The following is a 12,651-nucleotide window of genomic DNA, read 5'->3' as shown; positions in this document are numbered from 1 at the left end:
TGTACGGTGGGAGAAAGATTTCATCGCCGAGCACTGCTGTTCACCCGGTAAGCGAGCTTCGTCCCACAATTCGTAGCAAAGCTAACTAGACTATTATATTGAATACTCCTTCGTTTGCGTCCACGCCTCGACTGAAGAGAAGGTTGATGTGACCTAGGAACTCTTCTGGAACCTGTTTGAGAGTGATGCCGGTTCACGGTGATCATGCAAGGGCTCTATAGCCGCACCCGAACCGAAACCCTGGTTCGAAATCCAAAAAAAAAAATCGGTTTGCCCAAAGAGACAGAAAAGATACGAACCGCTGAACCTAACCGACCAAATTTTTCATCAGATCTACGTTCTTGCCGTTAACAGTTATGATTCCGAAAAAGTAGTGGAACGGGTATTAACACCAAAAATAATGTCAACCTTGTATCCTCTTGTGTGTATGGCGTCGAGGCGTAAACGGTGACATCATTCGAGGGTTCGAAAGAAATATTTTGCGTGAGATAGACGATGGAACGATGGCCCACGTGTATGAGGTTAACAACGACATTGACATACATAATTCAACGAATCAAAAAAAAAATAGATTTCAGCTCTAAAAATATGCAATGCGGTATCCGTTGGTGGTAATAAAGGATTTAGCCTATGTATTTAAAATTGGCGTCAGCTGGCACACAAAGCGACGAAAATGCTATCATTGAATTTGAATAGCTATGAATGTAGCGTATACTTTGAATACCCACATTCGTAGAAATCCGGATTCAATGATCGCATTTTCGCAAATTTCACGAAAAACCGATCTATAATGGATTCGGCGATACATCCCGTTACAAAAATTGGAAATATGAACATTTTATTTCTGGTCCGCGTCACGTGTTACACCCCAAATGCATTGTGCATCTGTGTAGAATGCCGACATTAATTGAGCTACAAAAATACAAAAAATAAAAATTAAAATAAAAAATTCTTTGCCTTTACTATTAACCACTAAATTGCAAATTAGCAAAATGAAAGTAAACATTGAATTTAATGCATTATTATTGTGCGAAAGTTTTTCCACTTTGGACAGCAGCCCGTTATGGTGGAAATTTACGGATTTTTGTCGTGACTTTTGTTGCACACTTCATTCAATTAATATTTTCATTGAATTTTTTTTCTGAATTTTCATATAGTATATCATTTAGTTATATATTATTTGCTTCTTATTTTATGATTTATGCTAACGTTGCTTATTCACGCGATTTCACTACAAAGCCGCTTACTTACGAAACAATGCTACTTGCATACATACGTACATACATATGCTTGCGTACGTTTATTACTTTGAAATGCATTTAGTGATGTGAAACTTAGTAAATAATATCTAATAAATACAGCACCTAGCCACTGTACGAATATTTAAGCCAAGTCTATCAACGAACACAAAAGCAGCCAACTAATTACCAGCAAGGCGCAATTCTTCTTCATGAGCGTTGTGCGCATTGAACGCATCTGAGCTGCAAGCCATGTATGTATGTTTGTATTTATATAAAACAACAAACTTATACACAAAAGCTGCCAAGAATGTGCGTTGCACATGCGCATACACTCGAATGCACGTCTCGGCACAACGTTTACGGGCCGCACGCACGCAACACGACATACTTACATACGAGTATATGTATGAATTTTATTTTGCTGATACAATGCGATGCGACTTAGTGTATAGTCAAAACAATTAGATCGCTTAATTAAGAGAAGAGTACATCTTGCGGCTCGTACATGAGCGCTAATGCACCGCCGCCATCCCCAATCGATTTCACGTGCGTTTTCACGCTTCAAGAAGTGGGCGTAAAAGCAAGCAAAAAAATAAAATAACCACTGCCAAGAAAATATGGAGGTTATAAAAAACTTGATTGCTTGCTTATATTTATGGGATGGCTGACAACAAATGCGTTGAAATATGCTCATCAATTTTTGCTTAGGGTACTCGCTTGTTTTTTTTTTTTGCGTANGGCTGACAACAAATGCGTTGAAATATGCTCATCAATTTTTGCTTAGGGTACTCGTGTTGTTTTTTTTTTGCGTGCGCACTTACATAGATATGTAGTTAAGCAGCTGCCAGTCAGCCTGAAATGATAGATATGATTGCTCATACGCTCCGTTGAGCGGCTGAAGCGGGCGGCGATGGTTGGCAGCGCAAGATAAAATGATGACGTTGATGTGCCATGGCAGTGACTTTGCGGTCAATAAATGTAGGCAGATGTGCGTTTTTGCAATTATTCACGCAGCTATGAAGTTAGTGTTGTTGTTATGGATGCGTTAATTACCCAGCGCTCAACTGCATGCGTAGCTGGAAATGATGGCATTGATTGGGATGCTCGCTGGCAGAAGAGTGCGTGGTAGCTAACGGCATATGCTAATGCCACTAAAACAGTTAAGGAAAAAGTTGAGCTAAGCGACACGCACTCTAACTGCAACATGCGACTCGCGCTCGGAAAAACTAAAAACAAAAGCTTGTTGAAGATTTTTTTCCATCTCCTTAATAAATTTTAAATAAATTCATTGCTTTTAATGACGTTGTGATGGTAACTGTACATACATACATACATAAGCAAACCTATCATTCGTTAATGATGAAAAAATTCGCACGCACGCACGCACCACAACGCTGCAATCAACAACAACGACACGAAAGCCAGCGAGCAGGGAGAGGCCAACATTAAACCAAAGCTGTCCATTAGAAATACATACATACATAGGTAAATGGAAAAAAGTGAATAATAATAAAAAATTGCAAATTTTAAGTTTAATTAAAAAATTGCTATCAACAACGTCTTGCCAACATTTACACACATAAATACACACAGCTCGCACTACGCAACGCAACTGCAGGCGTAAGCAAAACAAACAAAAACAAAAACAAAGCAAACGGCCTCATAAGGCCCCATTCTGCTTTAACACTCAATTTTCCACAAATTTGCACATACTATCGCCATGGGGATGTGCCACACATTCTAATGCGCAACAATCACTTTTACACCGTAATTACGCAGGGCGCAATTTTTAATTTTATATTTCGAATGTGTTCGCAGCTGGATTTAAACATACTCATTTGCTTTGATTGCCACATTCGCAAGCGGCGAGTGATTATTGCAAACACATACATACATATCTAGATATCTTACATACATACATATGTAGGTAAGTATAGACATACAAACAAATAAGTTAGTATAAGCAATTTAGGTAACTCAGACCAATTGTGATTCACTTAGTCTACATAACTACTCGAGAACAATGCGCTTCAATTGGTTTCACACTCCTGCCTATTGCATAGGCATGTATGTATGTATGTATGCATTCGTATACGAGTACGGTTGCTATAAATATTTATTAGTGTTTATATATGTTTTTTTTTTAGGTCTTTAGCAATGATGAATAGCCGTAAAGCATGCCATCTTGGTTGCCGTGAGTTAGTTGCAAGTCATTCACTTAAAATTGCAAATTGTACAAAAAGGTACAAAGCCAAGTGACATGAAGCACCGCTGTGAGGCAACAAATGGCGCTGACGGCATATCTCGCAGTTAATAAATAAGTTATAAACGTAATAATATCTATGTGCATTAGGGTGGTCCTTAAAAAATCAAATGAAAGATTTTTTCAGTCTCACCCCTTCAATCGGTAACACCACTGTCACAGATATCACATATAAATTTTGGTCCCCATTGGAGAGGGTTAAGACGTCATCATAGGGTAATCTGAACTTTGACCCCTGTGCGACACGTCTTAACCGTCTCCAATGGGGACCAAAAGTTATATGTGGTATCTTCGACTATAGTAGCATCGACGTTGGGGTTGAGGCTTAGGAAATCTGATGTAAAAATGTGCTCCCTACATTTAAGGACCACCCTAATGTACATATGTGAGTTAGTTCTATATATGTACATATGTATGTATGCATGGGTATATGTAGTTCAATTTGTGATGTATGTCTGAATAAAGAAATCTCTGCAACAATGTATTATTTTTCTGAGTAGGGTTGCCACCTATTAAAAAGTTGAAAGATTTTTGCCGTTCGTTGCATTATAAAATGAGATATCAAATGAAAGGGTCTGACCTTCGCATGTAAAAAAGCTTTAACTTTTTAATAGGGTTGCCACCTATTTAAAAATTACCTGCTTCTATACATAGTATAAAGGAAAGTCGAGATATTTTAACCACGCTAGTCTAAAAAACTACTGAACGGATTTATACGAGATTTTTTAAATATAATTTGTGTCGATAGGAATATTACCTTTAGTACTTTGAATTCATATAGGGTTGCCACCTGTCTAAAAAATTATTAGATCCGCACTGTTCATTGGATTACAAGATATGAGGTGTCAGATAAAAGGGCTCGACTTTTAGATGTTCAATAAAGTATTATTTTTTAAGTAGGGTTGCTTTTAAAAATTATAAGATTTTCACCGTTTGCTGGACTAAAAGCTGAGGTACCAAGTGAAATGATAAGTTTTTATTTTTTGTTTGAGTGGGGTTGCCACCTATTTAAAAATTATGTATATACATATAATACGCGAGGGCATGTTTTGTTAATGAAAAGTCAAGTCGGAATTTTAGTACTCCCGCCCCTTAGTATTGTTCCAAGGCGAATTCATACACGTTGGTCTTGCTAGATCAGCTAATTTCATTGCCTTAAATGTATTTCGTCTCGGGTTTTTTGATTTGACAGCACACCCATCAAAAGCAAAAACAAAATACTAAATATTTTGTTTTTGTACTATTGGCTATCACCTTGTATGAATTCGCCTTGAATTGTTCCATACCGAAAAGGAGTATACCTTTTTTGATATGAAAAAAATATTTAGTGGTCGCTTAAAGTTGTGTATGAGGAAGAATCGCATTTTTCTTGGTAATCGTATAGAATTTTTCAAAATCAATATTTTTCGAACAAAATCCTTTTTTTCTCAGCATTTCTTTTACCATTTTTTAACCCTAGCATGTGTAAACCCCAGCGAAATAGAGCTCATCGTTTTGGCGGTTTCCTCTTCGCTTAGCTTAGTCTAATCGCAGTCTTAATCGAAAAAAAACAATATCAGCGTGGATACCTAAGTGGGAAATAGGATCCAATGTGATGAAATTTGGGGTTTGTATAGAAATGCATTGCCGTGATAGCATCCACAAGGCCATCTGCACGTCACGCTTTCCACGACTCGAACCCAGTTATAGTAGCGCTGAGGACCAGTAAGGTCTAAGTGAGTGGAATGGAACTGAGTACCAAAGAACTTTATCTGTCGAAGCTGCCCCGATGAGGGCAAAGAAAAAGCAATGGCCTACTCTCTGTGTCAATGTCCGAGGCTGCAAATGGAGCGGCTCAAAACCTTAGAGTTAGCCTGTTAAAGATAGCAGAGATGGAGCTCTTGGACTTTCATGCCTTTTTATTGCTATTTGTGTTGGGAAACCCGATTAGATAAAAAATCAGTGGGAACACAGGATAGGAAACGCTGCATGGAGGCTGATGAGGGGGAATCATCTCAACACCTGCAGCTCTGGTGGCCTGCCTTTGCGAAGCTAAGGTTTATGCACTTTAGGGATGGACAACAGTCGCTTGAAGACCTTCGTTCCGACCAGGGAGCGTTTATGTTGCAAGTAGCAATAGGTGTTGTCAATCTTCCTTACCCTTCCCCTACCCTCCCTTCATCTTCCGGACTCCCTGCGTCCCTTTTCGCTCTCCCCTATTAAGGGTATCACAACGGATAGCAAATGGCATTCTCGTTTCCACAAAAAATTTTGTCTTTTCATTGCCCGGTTCTTAGTGTTTGTGCTTCGATGGCAATGAGAAGGTAAAATTTTTCGGTTGAAACGAAGACGCTATAGGTCCTAGCCTAATGTGCTGCAAATTGTCGTGTAGCAAAAACATTTATTTGTGTAAATATTATTCATAGTGTCCACAAATAATCTAATGAAAGCCTTTAAGCATATATATGTACCAGTATTAAGTTCTATTGCTCAACCGCTAAAAATCGCATGATCATTGAAGAAAGCCCCACATAATCATAATCAGTTACGTTGATTACCTACAGATTACGCAGATACACAAATACAAATGAGTATGGATAAGTAGATACGTATGTGTATAAATGTGAGTTTAATTTTATAAGCAAGCTTAAAGAAATAATCTCGAGACAAACTTAAAACAAAACCACAACAAAATGTGTGGAATCATGTTACATTACAAAAACAATGGCGTAATTAACAATAAAGCCAACAACAACAACAACAACAACGCCAATATATGCAAAACTAATTGCAAAACTAATTTGTGACATTTACAATAATTGTTGTCATAACATGAGCACATTAACCCGACAGACGGACGGACGGCCATCAGAAAAGACAATACACACAAATAGACATACATACATACATACATACAAAAATGTGAACAAGTCGAGATGCATAAATATTATGCATTGGTACGTACATACAAATGTACTAGTTAGAAAAGTGCCAACAGAGGGTGGAAGCCAGTTGATAGGCATCGAAGCTCAGCTACTCATTCGGCTTCATGCGGTTCAGCGATGAGTGGAAACCTGAGAAGCGTAAAAAAACAGCAGATGCAGCAGACGCATCCGAAGCAGAGGCGGAAAAAGTATCTACTAAATATGTATACACATAAGACTTTTATGTGTAAATAATACCGGCAAAAGAATAACAATTAAAACAGCAACACAACACTACACTAAACAATAACAATAATCGTCAAAGCTGAGCAACGCTGCAATGCGCTGGAAGACACACACAATGCTTGCTGCTGCAATGCAAAAAAAGGTGGAATGCATGCGCGGTAGTGAGAAGCACTGGGGCCAGTAGCGCTGAGTTTTTCTCGTCACTTTGGATTGAGTTCAAGCGATCGGAGGCGAGATCTTTCGTTTTGAAAGGACACAAAGTTTGCTTTGCTATTAAGATTTGAAATTAGTGTTAAGTTTTTAAAAGCTGGTAACCTAAATTTGACAATGTGAATACGATAACGATAACGATGTGTGTGAGGTTATCGATTTTAATAGTACCGATAGCGATAAAGGTACCGATGATAATAATGATAACTTAACGATACCATTAACGATAATAATGAATAACGATAACGTTAACGATGAATGTAACGAAACTGATAACAATAACTCCGTTATAAATGACGATAATAAAAACAACGGCAATAGTAGTGTATACGAATAAGAAGAGTGCCCTGATTTCATCCCTTCAACCAGCTACAGCCAACTTACTGTAAGACTAGTTCATATTTGAAGTCGTTACAACCAATTCTGAATAAAGAGTTCGCTTTGCAGTTCAGATTTTTCCTGCATGGTATATGTATTTACAGTAGGAAAAGAAGTTGCAACGCTACTCACAACTCGTTTAGATGCAACAACAATCAAACAAAAGTGTAATAAAAACAACAGTGAACAATAATGGTAATAATGAAAGCCGTAATAACAACGTCAATGGCATAAAAGCTCCGTGAAGCATAAACCTTCAACTTGCAACAAATGCTATTTATTCCTAATGCAAAGCAAAGTCGAGCGAACGAGGAAAATCCAAACAAAGCAAAATTAGTGGAAATGGAAAATGCGAAATGCGAAATGCAAATCCGCAAACCGCAGTCGAACAAGAAAAGTACACCAACAATAAACCGCGCAGACATACAGCATAAATACATATATATGTACATACTGACATACATATATATAGAGATGTGTACACAAACATTCAAGTAGTGTGAGTAAAATGTGCGATTATATTAAGCAAAAGCGCAGCAAAACAAACAACAACAACAACAACATGCAAACTATGTAGGGACCCCATAATAAAAACAAAAGCAAATACGAACAAACAAAATGACAGTGACATTTCGCTGGCTCTGCAGACATTTGCCCCAGAATGTGACTGTGTGGACAATGGCGTTGGCGTTGGCGTTGGCATAGCAAGGCGTCTGTTGTTGTTGTTGTTGTTGTTGAGGGGTGATGGTGTGCGCCAGAATTAGCCACAAATGCCCGCAAAGTAACAAAAACAAATGTACACAAAATACTTACATGTCTATAAACGAAACGACAAATATGGAAAACAAATTCGAAAGCGAAAATAAAAACAAATGCAATAAAGCAAGAAATAGACAACAAACCGCATGTAAATAGCAGATCTGAAAAGAGCGGAAGTGAATTTATTCCAACATACATACATACATACATACATATATATGTATTCCGATGGTCAATATATGTACATACATACGTGTGCACGTGGAACTTATATACATATATGGTATATATGTATGTATGAACATAATCTCGGCCTGGAAAAGAGCGCAAATATACAAAAAGAATACAGCTATTCATAAGTGTTTAAAGACCAAATGATTACGGTTCTTCATCACAAGGCTTTAAGTTTCATATCAGCAACCGTTTGACTAATAAAGTCCAGAGTGCTTTCGAAATTGGAGAATCGGTGCTTTAGGCATTCGTCGACCTAGGGGGAGCCCTCGAAAACACTTCACATATAGACGACCGTCAGGCATTAGAGAGCAGAAGTGTCCAACTGACTATCCTATTTTAGACTAAAATTGCTGAAGCCGAAATAGGCGGCTGAGTGGTACAATTGAAAACAAAGAAGGGGTGCCCGTAAGCCGGGGCATTTCCTAATAGTTGACGAACGAGTGCAAGTGCTTACAGACAGTGGAATCTGCTGCTAGGTTCATATAGGTGAGATAGTCATAACTGGTTCCGCGTATGAGGAACATAACTCTGAATGGGACTGTAGTCAATGATGCCAGAGAATCGAAGGGATTGATACTGGATGCTACGGACAACTTCTATGGAAACTGTTGTATGCACAGCCACAACCAGATCTTTGAAAACACTTAAGGCGTGCAAACATCTCGCGGGCGAATCGGCGTGGTGTAAAAAACAAACTGAGAAGGATGTACACTACATGATCGTAGAACTAATGTTGGCCTAAGTGGCGGGGTGTTGGGTCTCTAGAACAACAGCAGTCACAGCTCAGCGTCTAACTTGTAGCGTATTACAGGAATTCTTCATATAAGCATACTTTGTTTACCTACAAAGAAAAATTAACTATGTATCTTTACAAGTAGCTTACCAAACTCGAGTAAAACGGTCCACTGTCCACACTAATACTGGGATACGGGTTCTGTTCGTTCGATGGATATGGAGTACCGTATACGCCGACAGTGGGCGTTTGAGCACCCGCTGCTGATGCTGCCACTGCTGCCGCCGATTGCATACGCGCATAACTACTTAACGCCAAACGGGTTGGATCATATTGACACGAACAAACCGTTTGCCCCGTCATCGGATCTGTCATTACAGGTCGTCCATTATCACAGCAAACTGCAGTCGAGGCAAGCGGGTGTTGTTGCGGTTGTGGTATGCTCGCCATTGTACCGGCCGTTGGACATGTGGCATACGGCTCGAGGGAACCACTGTCGATGCTGCCACTAGCGCTGCCGCTACTACCGGCCGCACAAGGTCTGTCATGGTTGGAGGGCTGTGAAGCTGGATCTGGTGTTAATGTACCGCTATTATGATCACCGCCACCGGTGCTACTAACATTGCTGTCGTGTCCATTGGATGGTGGACTGATCGAGGCGGGCGGGTGAGCGGGTGTTGTAGCAGCAATGGGCGATTGCGATATGGGATGTAGAGTTGAGAGCGCACCGCCAGCTGAGAGGTACTGAAAGAAAGAAATGTGTCAGTGAGAATAAAAAACAGTAGTATATTTTACATTTTTAACTAAATAATTTATTTCTAAATAACTAAGAAGTAGTTGCAATAAAATATAAGCAAAAAAAACATACAAATGTATATATTTATGCGCACCTCTCAATGAATATCCCAGTAATTTGTTCATGTTTTTTTTACAAACGTCTATCGAGATACTCAGCTACAGATCGCGATGAACCAATTGCCTACAACGATGAAGAGCTTGATTCAAAGAATATGTACTTACAATAGAGATTAAGGGCTCAGCTATCGCCGTTTGTATCTTAAGTAAAGGCATACACAGACGGCAGCGTTGATCCGAATAAAATCGGGAATTAACTGCAGTTGATCCGGATTAAGTCCGAGTTAATCCGGATCAACGCTGCCGTTTGTTTATCAATAGCTTTTCAAGGCACAACGCCCAAGGGGCTAATTTCTTTTAGAACACATTCCGAAGCTACTCATCGGAAGGAAGAAATTTCGAGTGCAACATCAGTGAGGCCTGTGTTCTATTTTTTACTTGACTGATAGAATAAACTATGAAATCGAGAAGGGAAATTAGACCAAATATTCTATGGTTCGTAATGGCAAAATTAGGTTCATCAAAATATTGAAGAAGTTCGCACCAAGAGACATTAGCTAACAATGGCTTACTTTCTGATAAATACTTTAAGAAAAGCTTTTCGCAAGCTTACCTTAAGACACAAACCTTTCACCTCACTTATTTTAGAGCCCGTGCCGAGGATAAACTTGGCTTGGGACCGTACAAAAATCCAGTAACGAACCGAATGCTTCGGATAGGGATTCATATCTGTCGGTTGACTTTCTTTCTACGCCACTCCTAAGGCCAACTATGGTATACGCTACGCCCAGATCTCGTAAGATACATACATATAGCCTTAAATTATGGCACATAGCAGTTGGCAACCCCATTTACACGCAATAATATCATAGCACCCTGGAAGGACAAAACCAAAGAATAGTTTCCCACACAGAAATGCAACAAACCGAGGGGTCTGCAGGGAAAGTACTGAGCTTCCTGTGTCTTCAGTAGCCCACCATCCAGCGTATAGCGTATGTTTATATTGCTGTGGATGGGCACCGAATCAACTTGATTACCTGCAGTTGGTCCAAGAGCTTCATCAGAGCGCAACTGCCTAAAGCTATCAAACCACTCCAAGGCACCGATCGTCATCTCACCGATCAGGGGGATTAGAAGGGTCTAGTACATGTGCAGAAGTACATTTTATGGATGAGTTCAATTAGTTTAGATTTAGTCACAGAATAGGTTCGGGAAGGTGCAGGTCGTTAAAGCCCCACAAGCATTGAACAAAGCTTCAGTAACATCGATGACAAAGCGCACGGAGTCGGAACTCGAACCTTTGCAGCGATAGCAAAAGATCGGAATATCACAGGCATCATAGACGAAAACAATGAAAAATAAGTAATCACTAAGTAGCTATAGAACTCGGTCCAACCTGCATTGTCAAAAGTAGTGCCACAAGTGAAGCAGTTCAACCGAAATCCACCCTCACTATGCTCAAAAGCCGGTAGTTATCGGATTACGTAAATTGCCTCTTTCGATAGTAAACTTGTGGAACTGCACATGGCTGTGATCGACAAAATAGCCTAAGTTTACCCACAAGGCGAAAGTTTTTGTAACTTGTAGAATTATGGTGCCGATGCCGACGCTGACTTATGCATTAACTGGCAGATGCAATTCGTAAGCCATATCCAAGCTGAAAATACCAGTTCAATTGAAAGTAAAATTTTTAGCTGGTTCAGTTCAGAACTAGATGGTTTTCTCTGCTGGGTTCCACATACATAACTGAGCAATTCTGCAGACCACTGAGCAATTGTTTTTAGGTCCTTGCCGTCGTTTGCCCTACTCAAAGCAAAATATATATTGAATTTACGACTTCCTCATCGGCATTTGAGCGCAAGCATACATTTTCACAAATATTTACTTATACTTTCATTACATATACATATGAGGCAACAGTAAACCAACCATTGTCCTATTGGCAACCCTGCCAAAGCAAAAAGCAACAACTCAACCGTTGCACAGTTGCCTTTTGGCGGCATTTTTCCTTTGAGGGCCTTAAAAATTTGTCAAAGCCTGTCACAAATTTGGTCGCTGATGGATTTACGATAATAGTGCAGTCACTACTGCCAAAGCCAACAACAACAACATGCTTAGAGTCACCACGGACGGCATTCAGCAATTCGCTTAACGGCTCAATTGGGGTTGACGGCTCGCTTTGTTTTGAGCTGCACTTGCATGTTTGGCCAACAACAACTGGCTGTGGCGACCGGTGGTCAGTGACCAGTAGCTAGTGGCTAGTGGCTAGCGGTTTGGTGGTCACTGTCTCGTTTCATATGTACATATGTATGTATGCAGGGCAGAGTCGTCGCATAAGTTGCGCGTTGCGCGTTGCGTTGTGCCAACTTTAATTGCCAATAATAAATAAAGGCGCGACGCGAACTTTATTCGGGTGTAAATTATGTGCGAACGTGGAGATTATGAAAATTGTGTAATAAAAGTTAAGCACCGGACAAAAGCTTCATAAGTGAGCGATGGAATCGTTAAAATGCATTTATCTGTGTGTGTGTGTGTACGTATGTATAGATTCAAGAGTCAAAGAACCAATTCGATGCCAACAAAGTGCTCGCAATTCATTGCACCAACGGAATGGCAACCAAAGCAGCAAAATTTTTAGAATACCTCTTTTATTTTGATTTTGCTCCGCGATGGCAGCATGAAAAGTAAAATTGTATTGCTAATTTTCAGCTTTTGTTGCTCTCTGTTTGCTTTGCTAATGAGCCACATAACGCTGTCAGCTTAAGCGCAACTTAATTGCCAGCTGCTGCCCACGAATTGGCCTACACAGCAGCTCAGGCGCTTATGGGA

The 12,651-nt window shown here is 39.7% G+C and overlaps 1 protein-coding gene across 1 annotated transcript in view; it reads right to left on the bottom strand.

Moving 5' to 3' along the window:
• Window positions 1-10,549, bottom strand: part of LOC108372159 (homeobox protein araucan-like) — a gene marked incomplete at its 3' end in the record, with an annotated part of 37,389 nt that extends 26,840 nt beyond the window's left edge. The window contains exons 1-2 of the mRNA XM_017627810.1: window positions 10,436-10,549; window positions 9,118-9,711 (exon numbers count right to left, since the gene is read on the bottom strand). Of these exons, the coding sequence (XP_017483299.1) occupies window positions 9,118-9,711; window positions 10,436-10,549 (708 nt within the window). The remainder of the gene's footprint in view (window positions 1-9,117; window positions 9,712-10,435) is intronic.
• Window positions 10,550-12,651: the final 2,102 nt, after the last annotated feature.

This window comes from Rhagoletis zephyria, unplaced genomic scaffold, assembly GCF_001687245.7.
Source record: "Rhagoletis zephyria isolate East Lansing unplaced genomic scaffold, Rhagoletis_zephyria_1.1 Rzeph_scaffold_05496, whole genome shotgun sequence".
Taxonomy (NCBI): domain Eukaryota; kingdom Metazoa; phylum Arthropoda; class Insecta; order Diptera; family Tephritidae; genus Rhagoletis; species Rhagoletis zephyria.
This window is presented reverse-complemented; position numbering and strand designations above follow the sequence as displayed.